General features: G+C 37.1%; 1 protein-coding gene across 1 annotated transcript in view; it reads left to right on the top strand.

The window, feature by feature from the left end:
* OXCT1 (3-oxoacid CoA-transferase 1) overlaps window positions 1–9,117 on the top strand; it is a 61,738-nt gene extending 52,621 nt beyond the window's left edge. The window contains exons 14-17 of the mRNA XM_015825260.1: window positions 2,535–2,624; window positions 3,216–3,296; window positions 4,582–4,683; window positions 8,621–9,117. Of these exons, the coding sequence (XP_015680746.1) occupies window positions 2,535–2,624; window positions 3,216–3,296; window positions 4,582–4,683; window positions 8,621–8,656 (309 nt within the window). The 3' untranslated portion in view covers window positions 8,657–9,117. The remainder of the gene's footprint in view (window positions 1–2,534; window positions 2,625–3,215; window positions 3,297–4,581; window positions 4,684–8,620) is intronic.
* The last annotated feature ends 9,435 nt before the right edge of the window (window positions 9,118–18,552 follow it).

Below are 18,552 nucleotides of genomic sequence, written 5' to 3' on the forward strand. Positions count from 1 at the left end.
TTCTTACTAGTCGCCCAGGTTATTTGATTAGGATGGGTGGCCATATACATAAACATTTTTTTTCTTGAGGCATGTATAATTAGCCTGTGTCCATTTAGGTGCGCTGACTTCTTTTTAAATGCCTTACTTGAATAGGAGCTGTTTATGTCATATTCCTAAGACCACCCTTGCTGATTCTAGGAATAAATCCAACCCTGGAAATTAGTATATCTCAGAATGCACGATGCTTTTGTAGGCTTCATGTAGCTACTGCAGCTGTCTTTTCTGGTACCTGTTGTTATTCTCAGCTCTTTCTATAGTAGTTTATTCATTTAATCAATTTATTAGCCATCTTGATCACTGGGATAGCTCCAGGCTTCATACACAAGTTGAAGATGTATAAAGCAGCAGAAGTGTCACACCAACAATACCATAAAACCGTCACTGAGCAGGATTCCAGATCATTCTGCTCTATGCCTGCTGGGAAAGTTATGTCTTTGTGGTTCTTCTGAGAAACAACAGAGTAGAGGCCATATGGGCTTTGGGGAAAAATGTCCTTCCCCGCACAGGGCTGCCACATAGAACCTACAGATAAAATTCTTTAACACATTGGTTCCAAGGCAAGCTGACTCTTCTAGGTCTTACTAGAAACTTTAAAAAAGTCTTGTAGAGCACTTTACTCCCAGAACTTTCTTTGCAGGTTTCCCTTTGCCTAAAGTCATTCAGTCTATTTAGTCTCTCTTAATATTACACTTTCACACACGGATTTCCTTTCCATAATGTTTACGTAAAACATTTCTTTAGCTGTGTAACATTAGGTGATGTATTTCTCAACTTAAGACCATAAATGAGCCTGCCCATTATAGTTGTGAGTCATGATGGTCAATTTTATGACCAGTTTTGCAGCAGTTGTTAAGCATATGCTGTGGTCATTCCATTGTTCACTATGGAATGTTTTTTCCCCAAACCAGAAGTAAATGCTGGTTTTAGGCAAAAACATAAATCACGGCCATGTGGTCATGGGATGCTGCAAACAACCATAAGTGCTCGGCCAGTTGCTGAGCACCCAAGATGCAGAACTTCGAAACCAGGTTATAAGTACATTTTGAGATGGTCTGTTGTAACTTTGAACAAGTGGCAAGTTGAGGACTATTTATAGTATGATAATTAATTAATAGAAGGGGGATCTATCATATTGAAGTACAGTCCATCTAACTAAATGTTTGGGGTTGTTGAACAGATTCAGAATTTTGAGTTCATGCTGTGAACTTCCAAGATGGCTGCTGGAGTGTTATCTCCAATCACACATCCCTGATTTACCAGAAAGCAAATTGGTGAGGTTGCTTCTCTCCCCTCCCCTAGCTTCCCAGGATAATGGGAATTAATCAGAATAGAGCTAGAAGGGATCTTGGAGGTCATCTAGTCATCAAGCAGGAGACCGTATACCATTTCAGACAAGTGGCTGTTCTGTTCCACTGGTTAATTGTCTTCACTGTTAGGAAGTTTCTCTTTAATTCCTGGTTGCTTCTCTCTTTAGTTCAAGCTACAGGATTTGCCCATTGGTTATTGCCCTTCTTCAAATTTTATAGAGAATTTTCTGTTTGGAACAAACTTGCTTTCAGCTTCCTTAGAAGAGGACTAGTGCTTGATTAGTGGTTTCTAGATTTGCAAAAATAACATATTGCCAAGGCCTTTTTTAGATAGTTATTTTGATTTCCTTCCTGGGAAGGAAAATATAAATACATCTTGCTTAACACCTTTTGAGTACTGGTACACACTGAAAAGTGTTCTCTCACTCTTCTTATCTCTTTTAATCAGCAAATCCCCCCCCCCAGCATCCCCCTTCCTATTCCTTTCATTTGCATACCCAGAATTAATTTTAAGCATCTACAGGATGGAACTCGGCAATAAAAGAAAAAAATGATTATACATAGAATATGTTGAGATGATGCTAGCATCATCTGTGTCTTACAAATTAAAAATAATAATATGAAAACCTGTAAGCATAACATGTAATAAATGTAAGCAATACAAAAAGCAATAGAATAAAATCAGTATAAATGTGAAATGTCTATGTTCTTCAAATCAGCAACAAACAGGATTAATATAAACTTGTTTCTTTTTATTTAAAATCAATGAAATTTTTGAGCTGACATCTTGACTATACTGCTGCTATAAATTGGCAGATACACTGAGCCTTCAAGCAAACAAGCAAATCTTAGATTATGCATCTCAAATGTGAAATTATATCTGCTTTAAGACAATAGAAAGTTTGTCATTTGCCTGTTGACTTTACTTCCTCATATTGAAATGTGTCTAGTAGTGATCCACTTCTTTGCCCCCTTGAGACAAAGAGAATGCTCTTAATATTTGGAAGAATTAACCTTAAAAAAAACCAAAAACTTTTGAGATACTTGTATTTTAATTTATTTCCTTCCTTCCTTCCTTCCTTCCTTCCTTCCTTCCTTCCTTCCTTCCTTCCTTCCTTCCTTCCTTCCTTCCTTCCTTTCTTTCTTTCTTTCTTTCTTTCTTTCTTTCTTTCTTTCTTTCTCTAGGGAAAGATGGTGAAAGGAATGGGTGGTGCCATGGATTTGGTGTCTAGCTCAAGAACTAAGGTAGTAGTGACTATGGAGCACTCAGCAAAGGTAAAAAAAACTTTTTTTTTGAGTAAAATTGTGTATTGCTTCTATTCTTTACGTACTCTATAGACAGTTTCTCTCTGTATCATGGCATTGTAGAGGAGAGATGTGTTAGCTTGTTGAAGTCAAAAATCAGGGGTTCATTCTACTCCAGATTCTCAAGATAGCCTTGGTAAGCTCCTGAATGTATGGACATGATAGCACAGAAGGAGATAGGTTGGCCTTCTGCAGCATAGCATGGTTTTGATGTGTTGTGTGTGCACCCTAGTATAACTGGAAAGGGCCAGGCTACATAAAACTGAAATTAATTTGTTAAAACTTATTAATGGCACAGTGGAAATTAGCAGGATTGAGAACAGGAAATGCAAGGATTAAAGTAGTCAGATTTTACAAAACGTTTTGTGAGCAAGTCCTATTTTATGTAAAAAATGAACCTAGACTATACAGATACCGAAATCCTCCACGAAAACTTCAAGAGTAAATAAAGAGTTGTACTGTATTTGTAGCATTTGAAAAGTAACGTGCTTCTGATTTTGAAGCAAGTAGCACTCTTGAAAGATTATGATTTATTGGAGTGACATCTGTGTTCTGTTGCAGGGCAATGTCCACAAAATACTGGAAAAGTGCACTTTGCCGATTACTGGTAAACAGTGTGTGGATCGCATCATAACAGAAAAGGTAAAGTACTTAGTTTGGTTACTTTTAGTTCAATTCCTTTCTCATATAACCTAAAGAACTTGGGAGGGGGGAGCCTTATTATCTTCATAACAACCCCGCAGAACAGAGCAGGCAATAAATTGCCCAAGACAAGCCCTTGAATAATAATATTCAAATATTTTGCTCAAATTACCATTTTTATCTTAGTATCAGAAAAGAAGGGCAAATGTCTGCATTTTTGCTCTGTGTTATTTTCAGTTCAACTAATAAGGGGAAACAGCCTGAAGTTTAGAATTGATATATAGAAATCTATATTTTAAAAAATTGTTTCTTCATTTTTTTCTTTTCAACTCCTGTCTGCTTCCCCTGTGTAAGCTCACCGAGGAGGAGAATTAAAGTCTTTTCAACTGGAGCTGTCATTCAGGCTATTGCTCCAGGGTGCCTAATTATGTATGGCTTGATTCCCCAACCTGGCATGTTTTGGCTCTGCTGGCTCAAAAGTATAATATAGACCATCTGTGGGCTTTTGGCTGGAAAATATGGATTTCTGACTGGTTCAGTGGTGGAACAGTGAAAGGGACTCTAAAGGATTTTGAGATCTGTTTATTTTTGGGTGATCTCTCATTTTTGTACAGAGTTTCTTTTTCCCACCTTTTCCCCAGTTTTCTGGGAAAATATTAGACTGTTCTGCTGAAGCAAACCTTTCATTAATGCTTTGTGGTTTTTATCAACAGATTTCAAGGAAGGGACTATAATACTCTTTTCTCATACTGCATGATAGCAATCTGTTATCATCTCGCTGTTGCCTAGCTGTACCATCTACACATTGTTGATGGGGAAGGATGTCTTTATAATCGTGCAAAAGCTCTTGACAGATTAAAAACCAGCCTGTCAAGGAAATAACTGGGTTTAGCATTTCCTTCCATTCTTCTGGTTTTTATATACAGTGGGCTTAAATATAATGTAATTACTTTCAGATACTTAACTCTGGTTGGCCTCCCCCCTTCCTCCATGCTTACTCTCCCTACCAAGTAATTAATAGAGGCATCATATGGCAACAAGTATGACATATGAGTTTGGGAATTCTAGCATCAATACCCAGTTTTCTTGAGTGAGTGAATTGCACATGCTGCATTTAAAGTAGGTGGACGGGGAAAAAACATAAGTGTAGGAAAACAAAGGAGCAGGCAACCATACACCAGGACTTGAGAACAGGGATTGGTTTTCAGAGATTGAATCAGCCTTCTAGGTCAGGAGAGTTTTCCATTCTAACTAAACCTCTTTACAACTTATTTCAATCCTTTAGGCTGTTTTTGATGTCAATAAGAAAAAAGGACTGACGCTGATCGAAATCTGGGAAGGCATGTCTGTAGATGAGATTAAAAAATGCACGGGTGCTGACTTTACTGTAAGTCTCTAACTAGTTAAATATAGATGAGAAATAAATTGCTAAAGAAGATGGGACTCTTTTAGTCCCTTGCTCTTGGCTAGTGCAATGCAGGCTGATGCCTTTCAAACATGAACAACAAAAGGTTAATAGCTGATAATAGTTCAGGTTTTTTTAAAAGGCCAGTTGTGGTATAACCTGTCCAGACTAAGGAGAGGAAAATATTTGTCTATTCAGTTTGTTAGAAAAGAGGGTTCATTGGCTTGACTTGATTACATTCATAAGATGCTGTGAAAGAAGATTTGTGTAACTGACCATTAAAGGAATATAAGCATATTTAAAATACATAAAAGTAGCTGATTGATCTGGGTAACAACATGGATCTGCAACACCTCTTTTTGGCACGTTTTATAAACTAAGGGCTCAGCAACTGAAGCTCCAAACCTCATATCTGACCCTCCACGAGATGATAGCTTCTTGGCCGGCAGCTACAAACTTATAGGCATGTAGAATATAGTGTACAAAAACAGGAAGGGTCTTGGCCTTAATGATTTGCTGAAAGTTTACTAGTATTGATCTTGTGTTTTCTTCCCAGAAGTCATATTCTTTTAAAAATTGATGCTACCCAAGGCTATAAACCTTTAAATGTCAATAATGTGTTCCATCAAGCCATCAATTAAAAACATAGTTTTAGAACTATCCTTATTTTTAAGATTTTATGTAATGATGTATTAATTGTATGCAATAATCTTAGTGGTGGCCTTGAGATCTTGCCAGGCATTCTTACAAAACAAGACCAGAAGGAAGCATTGTTTTCTAAATTACATTAATATGCTGAAATCTCTAAATTAAATAATGCAGAAAAAGGCAGAGCATGGTAAAAATCATAATGCACAATTATGCTGTAGAAACTTAAATGTGGAATCAGTGGTCTTAAACTGGATTAGCATCATACCCAAACCCATAAATCCAGTCAAGTTCAGACCTTTATTTGCTTACACCTAATGGATAGAATCTTGTTAAACTAAAACCATAACTTACTAATTTACTAAATATACAGTGTCTTGAGATTCTAGGGTGCTTATCTTGAATCTCTTGGAAAAAAAATTGATGGCTTGATGGAACACATTGACATTAAAAGGCTTACAGCCTTGGGTAGCACCAATTTTTAAAGGAATCTGATTTGGAGGAAGAAAACACGGGATCAAAACTCTCCCTCACTTCTGCAGGTGCACATTCCATCACATCTAAAAAGAACTAGAAAGAGTAGACAATTTGTGGCCCTAAAGCTGCCTTTGACTTTGGCCTAATTTCAGTCTTTCTGCCTACTCATCCGTTGGAAGAGATCAATCAAACCTCTCCATTAAAAGCTCTTTGTCTCAACCTGATGCCTACTGTTTATGGGTAGGAGTAGGGAGACAAAGTGTCAGAAAGAGAAAAAAAAGGTGTGAAAAATAATGGGTGCTGACACCAAGCCCTACCGACTGCTTGTTTCAAACCAGGTGGTCTTTGCCAGATTACTGCTGAGAGAAGACAAGAGACGTTTGCCCACACTCTTGCTATTCAAGCTTATGCATTTTCAAACCCCAGTGAACTCAGTGGGATTTTAATGGAAGAGAACAGAAACCAATCTACACATGGATTAATTTCCCCAATCTAGTATCCTCCAGATGTGTTGGACCAACTCCCAGAACCTTCATGTTAAATATCTGAAGGACACGAAGTTGAGGAAAGCTATTGGAAGCTTATTGTTTGCTTCAGTGTGCGGAGACAGTGGTGCATGACAGAATTAATACATTTATTCCTGTTCCCTTCTGCTGAAATACACGAAGGGACATCAGTATGCGCTAGAACGTTTATTGCCTCCAGCACTTAACATTTTTCATGTTGTGATTACATTGTTGTGTAGGCATCAGTCATAGATAGAACTGTAGTTCATGGATCATATTTGATTAAAGACAGGTGGCCACTTTTTAAGAGTTGAAAGCAAGTTGTGACATGACAGCATTGGTGTTAGGGCAAAGCAGGAATAGAAACTGAGAACATGAAATCTTGCTGGGTCTGTTTTACTTTGGGAATTGCATTGCACATTCAAATCAGTAGTAGTAGAACAAAAATTTAGGTTTGAGACTGTACTCACATCATACACTGGATGCTGTGCTTTCTAACCCAGAGCTGGTTAAAATCAGAAAGCATCCAAGGATGTATGGAGCTCTCTAAATGAGCACATGGGAGATATGGGGCTCTTTCTCCCCTCCCTTGCTGCCAAAAATGAGCATTGACCCATCATTCAAGAGAAGCAGGCAAAGTCTTTATTTTGAATTATTTTATGCAACATCGTTATTTTTGGTCATTGCTCTTGTCTTCATTCTTGAATACTTTTTCTCATGAAAAATAGAATTTGCATAATACTTCTTGAGTGTTCAAAACAATCTAATAAAACTGTTAATTGTTATTATCCTCACATGGCAGATAGTTTCTGGGTACTGGCAGCTTACCTAAAACTTGCTCCATCATCAATTGGTAGTAGCTGACATCAAACTATAGTCTGTTGGAAAAATGGAGCTGTGCAAATGAAAAAGCTGTTTGTTTGTCTAAATTAGGACACAAATGCCAACTTGAGTGTCCTCCAGGTTAAGGCACTTCAACTCTGCAATGTTTTTTTTTGGCTGGGGAATTCAGGGAGTCTGTTCTGTCCCCGTCTCACACACACCCAAACAGCCAGCCGAGGGTTAAATAACCTTCTCAGACACTCCACGCCACTGATAAGGAACTTGGCAGCAACTCCATAGCTTCCTGCCAAGAACTTTTTTACTGCAATAACACAGACAAAAACACATACAGTTTGAATAGTCCAGTTTGTAATTAAATCCACAGCAAATAGGCGTTGTGTCCAAAGGTGCAAAGTGATTCGCCAGAGATTTAGCTTTGTCCGTCACAGAGTCCGAATGGCCACCATACTCTCTTTTATAGCCTGTGGGGTGGGGTCCAGTGACTCAGCTTAATCTCTGGCACGCCTCCTTTTCTGCTGCACACGCTTGTCTTGCCTACGCTGGCGTGGGTCCAGCCACAACGTATCTTTGTCACTATCCGACGGCTCGGAAACACCTGGCTCCTGGCCAATCTCTTCTCCGTCGGGAGACACCTGAGGTATTGCCAGAGAGGAGGGTCCTGGAGAGAGAGGCCTGGTCATCTCCTCTCCTTCATGTTCGGAGCCTTCTTCCTCCGATAAGATGGGCTCACAGGACGGAACCACAACAGAGTCAAAGGCCACATAAGGGTTTAGAACAGGCATGTCAAACTCGCGACGTCATGTGATGTCGCACGACGTATCGTGACTTTTCCCCCATTGCTGGCAGTGCGGTGGGCGCGGTTTCGGCATGATGCATCTGGCCCGCGGGCCGGCAGTTTGACATGCCAAATTACAGACCCATAGATTTAGAGGCAGAATTAGACCTAAACATTTACAATACACTCATTGTCTCCCATAATATGTGTTTGTTCTGCCAGTGCTTCATATACCTGAAAAAGCAAGGTATTTTTTTCTATTTATATGAGGGTTCTAAATTATTTTTAGTACTCCAGTCCAGCATCATATTTATTTCCAAGTTGTTTTGGTCCCATCAGTATTCTTAGATAATAAAAAAAGCAAGTGACTATAGCACAAGGTTTTGTTTGGAAGTGTCCCCCAAATCTCAAAATCAGAGTTCAGGGCTTCCTGGTTCATGATACCATAATTTGTACTTGTTTCTCCTCTCCCTTCCTTTTCTGGAAAGTTGAAGTTGAAACTCAGGTTTTTATTGGAGGCAAAAGCATTGTGTTTTCTTTGTCATCTTATCACCATTATAAACACTGAATAGTGATAGTCACTGGCTGTAATCAGTAGCTACTTTAGAGGGCTGCAGCTATGCTGGGAATTATCTGTCAATTCATTTTTTTTTCTCTCCTTTCTTGACAGGTTTCGCCAAACCTCATGCCAATGAAGCAGATTTGAAACTGAAATGTAGACTGGTCCTTTCTTCCATACTTCCAGGGAAGGGGAATCAAATGTCTGTTTTTGCATTTATGCATTATCCAGAGGTCTTTGTAAAGTTTCTATTTAAGTAGTTAGCATCAAGCTGACTTGTGAACATTTATTTGTATGCAGCAGTACAGTACAGTTTCCAAATTTAAAATTTCATTAGATATTTTTAATTACAGTATTGCAGGTTTGACTGTTAATAAACAGTAGTAGAGGAAATGACTTAGTTAAGATGATCATCTTTTGTTTTCTTAAGCTGAAATATGCACAAACTTTTCCATACAGATAAAACTGCAGTTAGGTTATAGTTACCAATTTCAGAATGATCCAGCCATTTTTGGTGCCTCTGAATGTGTCCAAGGCCATATATGACTCTTTTTATGCTAAGGTTACTTTTACATGCAGACAAGCAATTTGAGAGCTACTACTACCACTACTACACAGACACATTCACAAATCTGAACACAAACAGGCACATATTGTTTACCTAAAATTTGTGACTCACAAGAACTTTGGACATTTAGATATTATATTTTCAGGGTTGCATTACTAAAAGACTACATAAGGGCTGTTTATATTCTCTGATAAAAAAGTAAGCATTTTTAAACCTCTCACTTACTCATCCTGTGAAATACAAATGTGAGTTTAGATGACTGGAGCATATATTTGCTTGTTGAAATCTCAGAACCCCCAAAGTCTAGAAATCTTGTTTCCAAGATTTGTAGTAATATATGGATTCTGTTCTGTCTAACATATAAGCACTTTCTGATGGGTTATCCAGTAGCACTTACTTGCTGAAAGCATGAATATATGCATTAGAAATTAAATGTCTGGAAGGATAAAATGTGCAAGAGAAATTGGGGAGAAAATTGCTTAATTTGCAGGAATAATACTGGCTGCAGCATCTGTCAGTCCTTTCGTTTGGATTGGTTTGGCACAGAAATTTATTTAACTGCCAAATATGTACGGCCCTGAATTGTATAAGAAATGTACAATGAATTGTCCATCTTGCACATACCAGAAGCTTTGTTGCAATGAAATTTTGTGATGATGCTGTTACAATTACTTTCTTTTTCTTACCAACCTTATTTATTCAATTGCATATATTCATACATCTAATGTGTGGATTCTGCGTTTTCACTAATACCAAAAGTTAATTGTTCACATAGATTTTTAATTACATCAATCTAGGTGCTGTTTGGAATTTGACCTTTTCCTTTAGTTTTTCATATAATAGCAGATAGCATCTGCTTTTCCTTTTTAGTCTGAGAGATTTCAAAAATAATCTTTCCTAGGTCAAAGCTTCTTTCCTTATTTCTTTCTTTCCTACCTAAGCACTGATTGCAGAAGCATTAAAGCTTGGCCAGATCATTAGCATCCCAGTGAGATATGTCCCTGCCTTTTTATGTGACAGTGCAAAGGAATCCGGTTGGTTTTCAGTAACAGAGTGGCTATTTGTGAATGCAGTCTGATGTAGATCTTTTTCTCCTTCCCAAGAAGCCCTTCTGATCTGAAATACAGAAATTAAGGAGCAACATCTCAGCAAAGATTTAGGGTGATGAGATCTGAACTTACCGTATTTTCCGGCGTATAAGACGACTGGGTGTATAAGACGACCCCCGACTTTTGAGGAGATTTTCAGGGTTTAGAAAGTCGTCTTATACGCCGGAAAATACGGTAATTTCTGTGTGATGCAGGAAGCTTTGAATGCCTGCTTGTGGGCTAATGAGCAGCTAATGATATTCGTTACCTTAGGGTAGTGCTTCTAAACCTCGGCCACCTGAAGGTGGTTGGATTTCAACTCCCAGAATTCCCTAACCAACCTGGTGCTGGGAAATTCTCGGAGTTGAAGTCCACACATCTTCAAGTTGCTGAGGTTGAGAAACACTGTCCTCAGGAGGAACAAGCATTTTGCAGCAGGAGAAGACTGTTTAGGGGGAAAACATAAAGAGATGCTGAAAGTTATTAAGAATATGAAGCACTTCTGGCCTCTCTTTACTCTTTTTTCTCTTCTTTTTCTCAATTATTAGTTTATATTAGTTTTTCTCATTCTATTTTAACATTTAATAAAGTTATGCAAAGAAGTTTCACCTGAACACAAAGACCATTATGAAACCAATAGAGTAACTTGAAGTCAGGTTCAAAGGAAGCAATCTGCACAGAAAGTATAATTAGCAGGACACAGTAGTGGCTTTTTGACATAATTGGATGATGATAGCAAGTCCTAGGAGCACCAATAGGAATGAATAATTTGCAGAAAATTTTGAATCTTACTGTTCAAGTCATCTGGAGATTCGGGAAAAGTGCATATAACATGTGAGTTCTTCCTCTAGTCTGGTCCACCGATTTATCCAGAGACCCTTCCTGACTGTACACCTAATATAATAATAGTCCTTCTGTCCTTCAGTAGAATATTTCTTTTTGACTCTTCTTTTTCATGCTTTGTGTTTGTCAAATGTTTCACTCTGCTCATTGATAAGGAATAAAAGTGAACTGAATAATGAATGTGTTGTATACTGTATGTTCAATCTTTTGTATACAACTTTCAAAACAATAAAAGCCACAATGGTTGTGTACTGCTGTCACTGTTGTTAAGTATGAACTTGCTTGGTAGAAATGCTTTATGTCCTGCATCCAGTCCTATCCCTCTGAATCACGTTTAATAAACATGAAATGCAGCAATGCACAAGTTTGGAACCCATAGGCTGTTCTGGGCATGTGAGAGATGTGCCTGGACTCGCATCTTGAACAATTAGGTGGGGTCAGGACAAAGACCTAACCAGGGCTAGGCAAAATTTTAAATATGCTTTAATATACTGTATATATTTGAACACCAATACTATTACTTGCTATAGTTTTCCCTTTCTGTCATATTAAAATTCAGTTTAGCTCAGCCCACAGTCAAGTTTTGGGGATAGCGGGTTACGTATCTCTGATTAAACATCTGAAGCAATTTTGATGCTTTGTGATTGCCATCCAAAATGGTAACTCTTCTAATTCTAATTGATCCCCAGCAAGTTCCAGAACAATTGTATGCCTTTCAGTAGGGCTTATTCCTAAGTTAGTTTGCTGAGTATTCTTGGGATTTGCAGCTTCAGCTTTAACACTGCTTAAAGTCAAGTGAACAAAACCTATTGTGTAGCTTAATCTACCAGTGTGATACTATAAATTAATTTTTAGTTTCCTGTAGCTGTGTTGCTTGTGAAACATTTGTACTACCCAGCCTAAATATTATACACACCATATGGTTATCCTGCTTTTTGTTTAGAAATAGCTACTCGGGGGTGTATTTCAAGCAAGGCTATTTTGGCTTTGTTCACATGACACAGTTATCCATGATTTAGTCAACCACATTTTCTTAGTTTGCCACACCCTGAGTCATTAACTGTCCATATGGCCTACGTTTGCACAACATGCTAAGCTAAAATCCGTTGAGTAGTTTATTGTGTATTGTGCCAATAAAAATAGAAAACATTTGAGATTCCTTAAGCTTGCTGAATTGGAGTTTTCAGCTTTTTACTTTTCAACCTGCCTGGAGGATTCCTTTGAAAAAAAATGCTATTCAGTAGAATGTAACTTGTGAGGGAATATAGTTATTGCTGACTGGAAACTCCTTATGGATTTTTTTGCATAAAACAGAAAAAAACTAATTTAGGATTTATGGTTTTGGTGATTAGATAGGAATTGAAGTCCACACAACATTGTGGGGGAATTGGGATTTCAATTCCTAGAATTCCCCAGCCAGAAGAGAGTTATAACCATAGAGTAAGAAGTAAGTTTATAATTGTACTTATTGTAGATGTCAACGCTGCTAACATCGAATGTTTTGCATTGACAACAGATGAAAATGTAGCCATCTTTTTCCCTTTCGCTTTTAGAGTAGATGATACTGGGAAGGGGGGGATGTGAATGAGAATCTAGCTGGACATAACAACACTAAACGTAGCCTGAGAATCAAGGTTATTGTGCCCAGAGCTGATAAAGAATTGGCGGCTGGAGAACTGGAGAGGAAGCCCGTGCTTCAAGCTAATTGGGGAATGTGATTTATGAGTATTAATTGGAGGAGGGAATTATTCTTTGATACTATGTGTCCAGGGGAGGGGAATTCAGTTTTTGGCTTCGATTATGCAGTGCCGATATTATGCTACTCGAATAAAAGATTCTTTAGGTAAACAATGCCTCAAAATTCTTTTGAAGAGTTTCATCTGTCGGAACCATAACAGTATAACTTATACGTTAAATAAGTTTGAAACTACTTCTTTGTATCCTTTTTCTTTCTTTTCTATTTTTCTTTTGCTTCTCCTCAGCTTTCTCTTTGATTTCTTTCTTTTCTATTTCTCCCTTTATATGAGTTTTTATCTTCTTTTTAAAGTATCTAATAAAATTATGCAAAAAAACGAAGGGATCATTTGAACTGGGCCACTGAATGGAAAAATAACGCAGAGAGACATAAAAGCCAGTGACATTAGGAAAATTGAGAGGAACAATCAGCTCCTTCAGGCATAAAAGACAGCAATTTAGATTAAATAGCTTCCTGGTTTGGAGAGACTGCATGCAGGGTTACTCACACGACACAGCCACTCCAGCTATAAACCACTGTGTAGTAAAAAAAACTCAGTGAAATACAATTGTTATTGGAGTACATGCAGGAAAGTTAATGTTATTTGTCAGATGTTATTTTTTCTATCAGAGGGAAAGCATTCCCACATGCTTAACCACCTAAATGCTTAACAACATAATAGAGGTAGAAAGTGTATTGTTGCTATCAGTGCTAATGGATGTTGACAATGGTAGTCAACTCTCCTATCACATCAGATTGATGGAAGAAAAAAAGTGCTTCAACTGAGTTTCTAAAAATCCTGCGATATGACAGTGAAAGAGCACAGACTAAGGAAATGAGAAATCACATTCACAGGCTTGATCACACTGAAATTTTGGCCAGAAAGAATCTTTTCCTGCTATGGCAACCTTATCCACTATCCAATCTGGGTTCTTAAATGTATCAACCCACCATTCCCATTTAGCTGTTTCAAGGCTTGTAATATGATCATCTTAAGCAATGCTGATACTATATCCCAATTCATAGCAAAGAAAATGGGGAAGATTTGTAATGATGTGGTCAAACTTGCAAGTTGTTGCTGAGTACTGAGCATATGTGATCTCTGTGATTTCTATTCTATTCTATTCTATTCTATTCTATTCTATTCTATTCTATTAATGTGGTTTCTTCTATGGCCTTGTTTGCAAGGCCAATAAGAGGTCAATGGTATTGATAACTATAGCATGCTTATTCCCTAAAGTAGCAAATAATATGGCTGTACAGTTTGGGAGCAATGGGGTGGAACTGCAACAAAACTTAAATCTTCCTCTTTGACAGTAGCTAGGGCCCAAGTCTCCTTAACTCTGTTTATGTATTGCAACAACTACAGTATTATTGCTTCAGTGAATATCCTAAGTGTTGCTCATTTTTCACTATAGAGTATGCTAACTTTCATGAGACTGCATGAATTTACTGTTATAGGACATCACTGAGTCTTCAGGCACTGCAGATGAGTTAGTTCATTCTCATCCTTTATTTAATGGGGTGTGTAACCAGGTAACCAGCTTATATGTCCATTTTTATGTTAAATTCATTTCTTATTTTTCTCATTTTAGAATAATGTCATTCATTTTTGCGCTATTAGTTCCTTGCTTTTATTTCAAAGATTTATTAGAGGTTAAAGTGACAGGAACCCTACAGGAATGCTGTGTGCCCCTTCCTCATTGCTGGACCACAAAGAGGGAGAGTGTTGGGTTGATCACAGGTAAAGCAAAATGGCAGCTGCAGGCTTCTCATAGCAACAAAATGAGATTTTAGGATTAAAAATAGTTCTTCCTTAAAGCATCATGGATGACAGAAAATGGAGATCCTACTTTTCTTCTGCCAAGTCAAAGTGCTGTAGGCTCCATCAATGTATCTTTCTTAAAGTACATCTTTCCCTCATAACAGACACATTTTACTTACAAGCAAATTAAATCAAAACCGATTTTTCATCAGCAACGATTACAAGCTGACAAATCTGGTTATTGATACTACTATTGTGGTTCAATATTTCAAAATCACATAATCCTGGATAATTTTTCAAGGGGATAGCACGAGCAGCCCTTCTCAACCTGCACCATCTCCAGATGTTGGGAATTAAGCTTTAATTTTAGTCTGCTAACCTGGCCATTGCTGAGAACTCTATTAATTGAAGAACACACAATAGAGTGAAGTTGGGCTGTCTAGTAGGAACTCATTTGGATATTTTAAAATAATTTGTTTGGAAATTAAGCTGCAATTACAGGTAATCAACTTATGGCCATAATTGGGACCAGATATTCTTTTGCCAAGCAAGGTGATGGTTAAGTGAATTGCACTTGATTTTACAACCATTTTTGCCATGGTTGTTAAGTAAATAATTGCATTTGTTAAGTGAGTCACATAATTGCTAAGCAAATCCAGCTTCTCTCATTGATTTTGCTGGAAAGTTAGAAGTCAGCTGGGAAGATTACATACTGTATGGCAATCACATGATCCCGTGATGCTAAACTGTCATAAATACAAGCCAATTGCCAAACATACAAATTTTAAGCATGTGACTAGGGATGCTATGACAGTCATAAGTGCAAGGACCAGTCATAAGTCATTTTTTTTAGTGTCATAACTTTGAGTGGTTTTAAACAAATAGTTGGAAGCCAAGGATTACCTGTAATTATTAAATCTCATCTTTTTCATTTTTCCATGGTCCAGTGCTGTCTTTGGGTTCACACTCCTGGAGTATGAAGCACAAAAATCAAAGCTTTGTGGAGCATGGTTTTGATCTAATCCAGTTTTGAAAAGTATAGGCCATGTCTTTTAAATAATCACTTTCCAGATAATTGTCTACCTGTTCTTTTCTCCCCTATCTTTGGCAGCAAAGATCTTTCTAAAATGGATTAAATTGTTAACAGCTTTTCTTTTTTTTTAAAAAAAGGTGATGGTTAGATTAAATTCTTAAATCCATTTGCATTCCGATAAAGAGTTGCTGAACATGATTATCCTCATGATAAAATGTCATGAAAAGACTTAAAGTGTTATTTCAACACTCTGTGCAATTTATTAAGCTAATCTAAGATTGCTATATATTCAGTAAAGCCGGGTTGTACTTTTTAGAGGGTATTTTCTGTCTATTGGCCATGCTGGAAAAGATTTCTGCTTATGTGCCTTATCAAACGGTGCCATTTGTATGGCTTGGCAAAGTCTTGTTGCTTCCTTCAGCTCTACATCAAGGCAAATGAAAGATGCACAAACCAGATTATCTATAGTACCATATTGCAAAATTTCATGTTATTTATTTGTTAGAGTTAAATTGATATTCTATAGTTCATAGTGATGTATATAACACTCTTTTCTCCCAAGTTTTCTTTCACTAACAATCCTGCAAAGGAAATTGAGAGAGGGGTCTGGCCTAAATCAGCTTCTGTGTCTGAGGGGGGACTTCAATCTAGATCTCCCTGGAAATTATGGTCTATAAGACTGTTCTTGAGAGACAGGAGGAACAGCAGCAAATTATACAATGGTCAGATAAGAGACATTTCAGATGGCAGGCAAGAAACCAAGAAGTAAATATAAATTTCCCCAGGTAAAAGAAGGTAAAAGAAGGCTATATTTTTCAGCCTGCTGTTTGGTATGGATAAAAAAATGGCTGTTGCTAAGAAATAAGTGACTATTACAAGTAGAAGAACACAACCTGAGATTTGAGTGGCATAGTTTTTATGGTATGATAAAGTTAATGTAGATTTTTTTAAAACATGCCTTATTGAAAATATATAGAGCAATTAAGAGTTCTTTGTGTGCCAGCAACGGCTTGTAATGAGAGCCATATAGTTGACTAGGAGCTTCTCCAAGAAATGATTCAAGGAGAATTCACTGATTTCATAGAACCATAGATTGGGAGGGATCCTTCAGTGCACTGAATCCAATTTTTAGTGCAAGAGCTCAAATTAAAGCATCCTAATTCCTAATTTCCTCTCAAAGACATCCAGATTTTAAAGCTACCACTCTGTTTTTACTCTCAGGATTTTTTTCCTAAAATTCATTTGGACTATCTGGTTCTGTATAATCATGCCCCTGCAGGTTTCTTTTCCAAATCTGTCTTCTATGGAACATTGAATCTGCTTCTCTTTTTTGCACAGCTCAGAACACATATCTGAATATGTTTCCTTAGTTGATGCTCAGTACATCTTTATATTTTGATGTCTGCTCTTTCAGTCATGCTTCAGTTGAGCCATTTTCCAAAAAGTGTATTATTTATTTCAAATTAACATTTCATGTGACCTTTGGTGGATGCATATTGCAAGAAATGTAGACTTCCACATTTGAGACACAGCTTGTCAACAGTCTTCTATCAGATTTCTAGAATACAAGAATACAATTAGAGCAGTTCTACTTCAGAGAGCATGAACTTGCCAGGAATAATAGCTGCAGGGCTTTTCCATCAACAAGCATCTTGTTTATTAATTATTTCATCTTTGCTATATTTTCTCTGGAATATATTAACCACACTGTTATTTATAATTGCCATGTTCTTCTAATTTAATCCACATCAGGTGTTGTAAATTGTCTCATACACATCTGCTTCTTTTAACTTTGTCACTGAAGCTTGAAGTTCTTCATCATTTTTGTTCATAAACATATGATAATAAAATAGATTCCCTCTTTTAAACTGGTAAATTTATAAGTATGTTTGTGTGTAAATACTTGTACACACACATACACACACACACACAAATACATTAAAATATGCAAAAGTGTGGCAACAAATGCAAAACAAAAATAAATTATGTTGTGATATTAACTTTAGTTTCTTTATTTTCTGCAAGTTAATAAAATCTATCCATAAATCTGTGACAATAGAATGACATGAATCCTCTAAAACAGTCTATGTAACCCCTAAATATCAGTAAACTATTTTGTTTAAAGTAGAAGTTAGGGGAAGATTCTAAAATTCATGGGAAATATTAATCGTATTGGCTTATCTGATTTTCAAATTTAATATTAAGGAAACATTAGCATAAATCAACTTCCCTTGTTCCCCACCCAATTTTCCCTCATCCCAAAATGATTCTGTATGCTTGAAATAAAAGAGGGAACCAGAATTAATGAAATGAGACTGAGAGCACACAAGGGAACATATTTCACTAGGCCATCCATTTTTCACTTCTGTGAAAAAGTACCAAAGCTTTGTCACTTTTTAAAAACTCCATAATTCATATCCTCTTATCTTTCCTGAACAAATGTTGTTATGGAAAGTCAGAAAGCATCCAGGAAGAAGTCGATGGCAAATCACTTCCGTACAGTCATCAAAGAAAGAAGAAGTGAAGTTATAGAGTTGCATAAAAATCAGTGTCCTAGTTGAAGAGAAGGAATGAGAAGCTGCTCTGATGGTTCATTTTATACTTGTAGAAATAAAAGATGATTATCCTGAGTAATATGAGAATGGAAACTATTTTGACATCTGCAGAGCCACTATAATTTCTCTACAAATAGGGTTACAGAATTGGTTGGTGCAGTACTGTAAGAATCTGACAGCTGAATAGCAATTATTGCAATCCTGGGTTGTATAAACAGAGGCATAGAATCAAGATCACACGAAGTATTAGTACCGCTTTATAAAACCCTAGTGAGACCACACCTGGAATACTGCAGCCAATTTTGGTCACCACACTACAAAAAAGATGTTGAGACTTTGGAAAAAGTTCAGAGAAAAGCAACTAAAATGATCAAAGGCCTGGAGACTAAAACATATGAAGAACGGCTGCAGGACTTGGGTTTGGCTAGTCTAAAGAAAAGAAGAAACGGGTGAAAT

The sequence above is a fragment of the Protobothrops mucrosquamatus genome, unplaced genomic scaffold (assembly GCF_001527695.2).
Source record: "Protobothrops mucrosquamatus isolate PMUCROS unplaced genomic scaffold, P.Mucros_1.0 scaffold2574, whole genome shotgun sequence".
NCBI lineage: Eukaryota > Metazoa > Chordata > Lepidosauria > Squamata > Viperidae > Protobothrops > Protobothrops mucrosquamatus.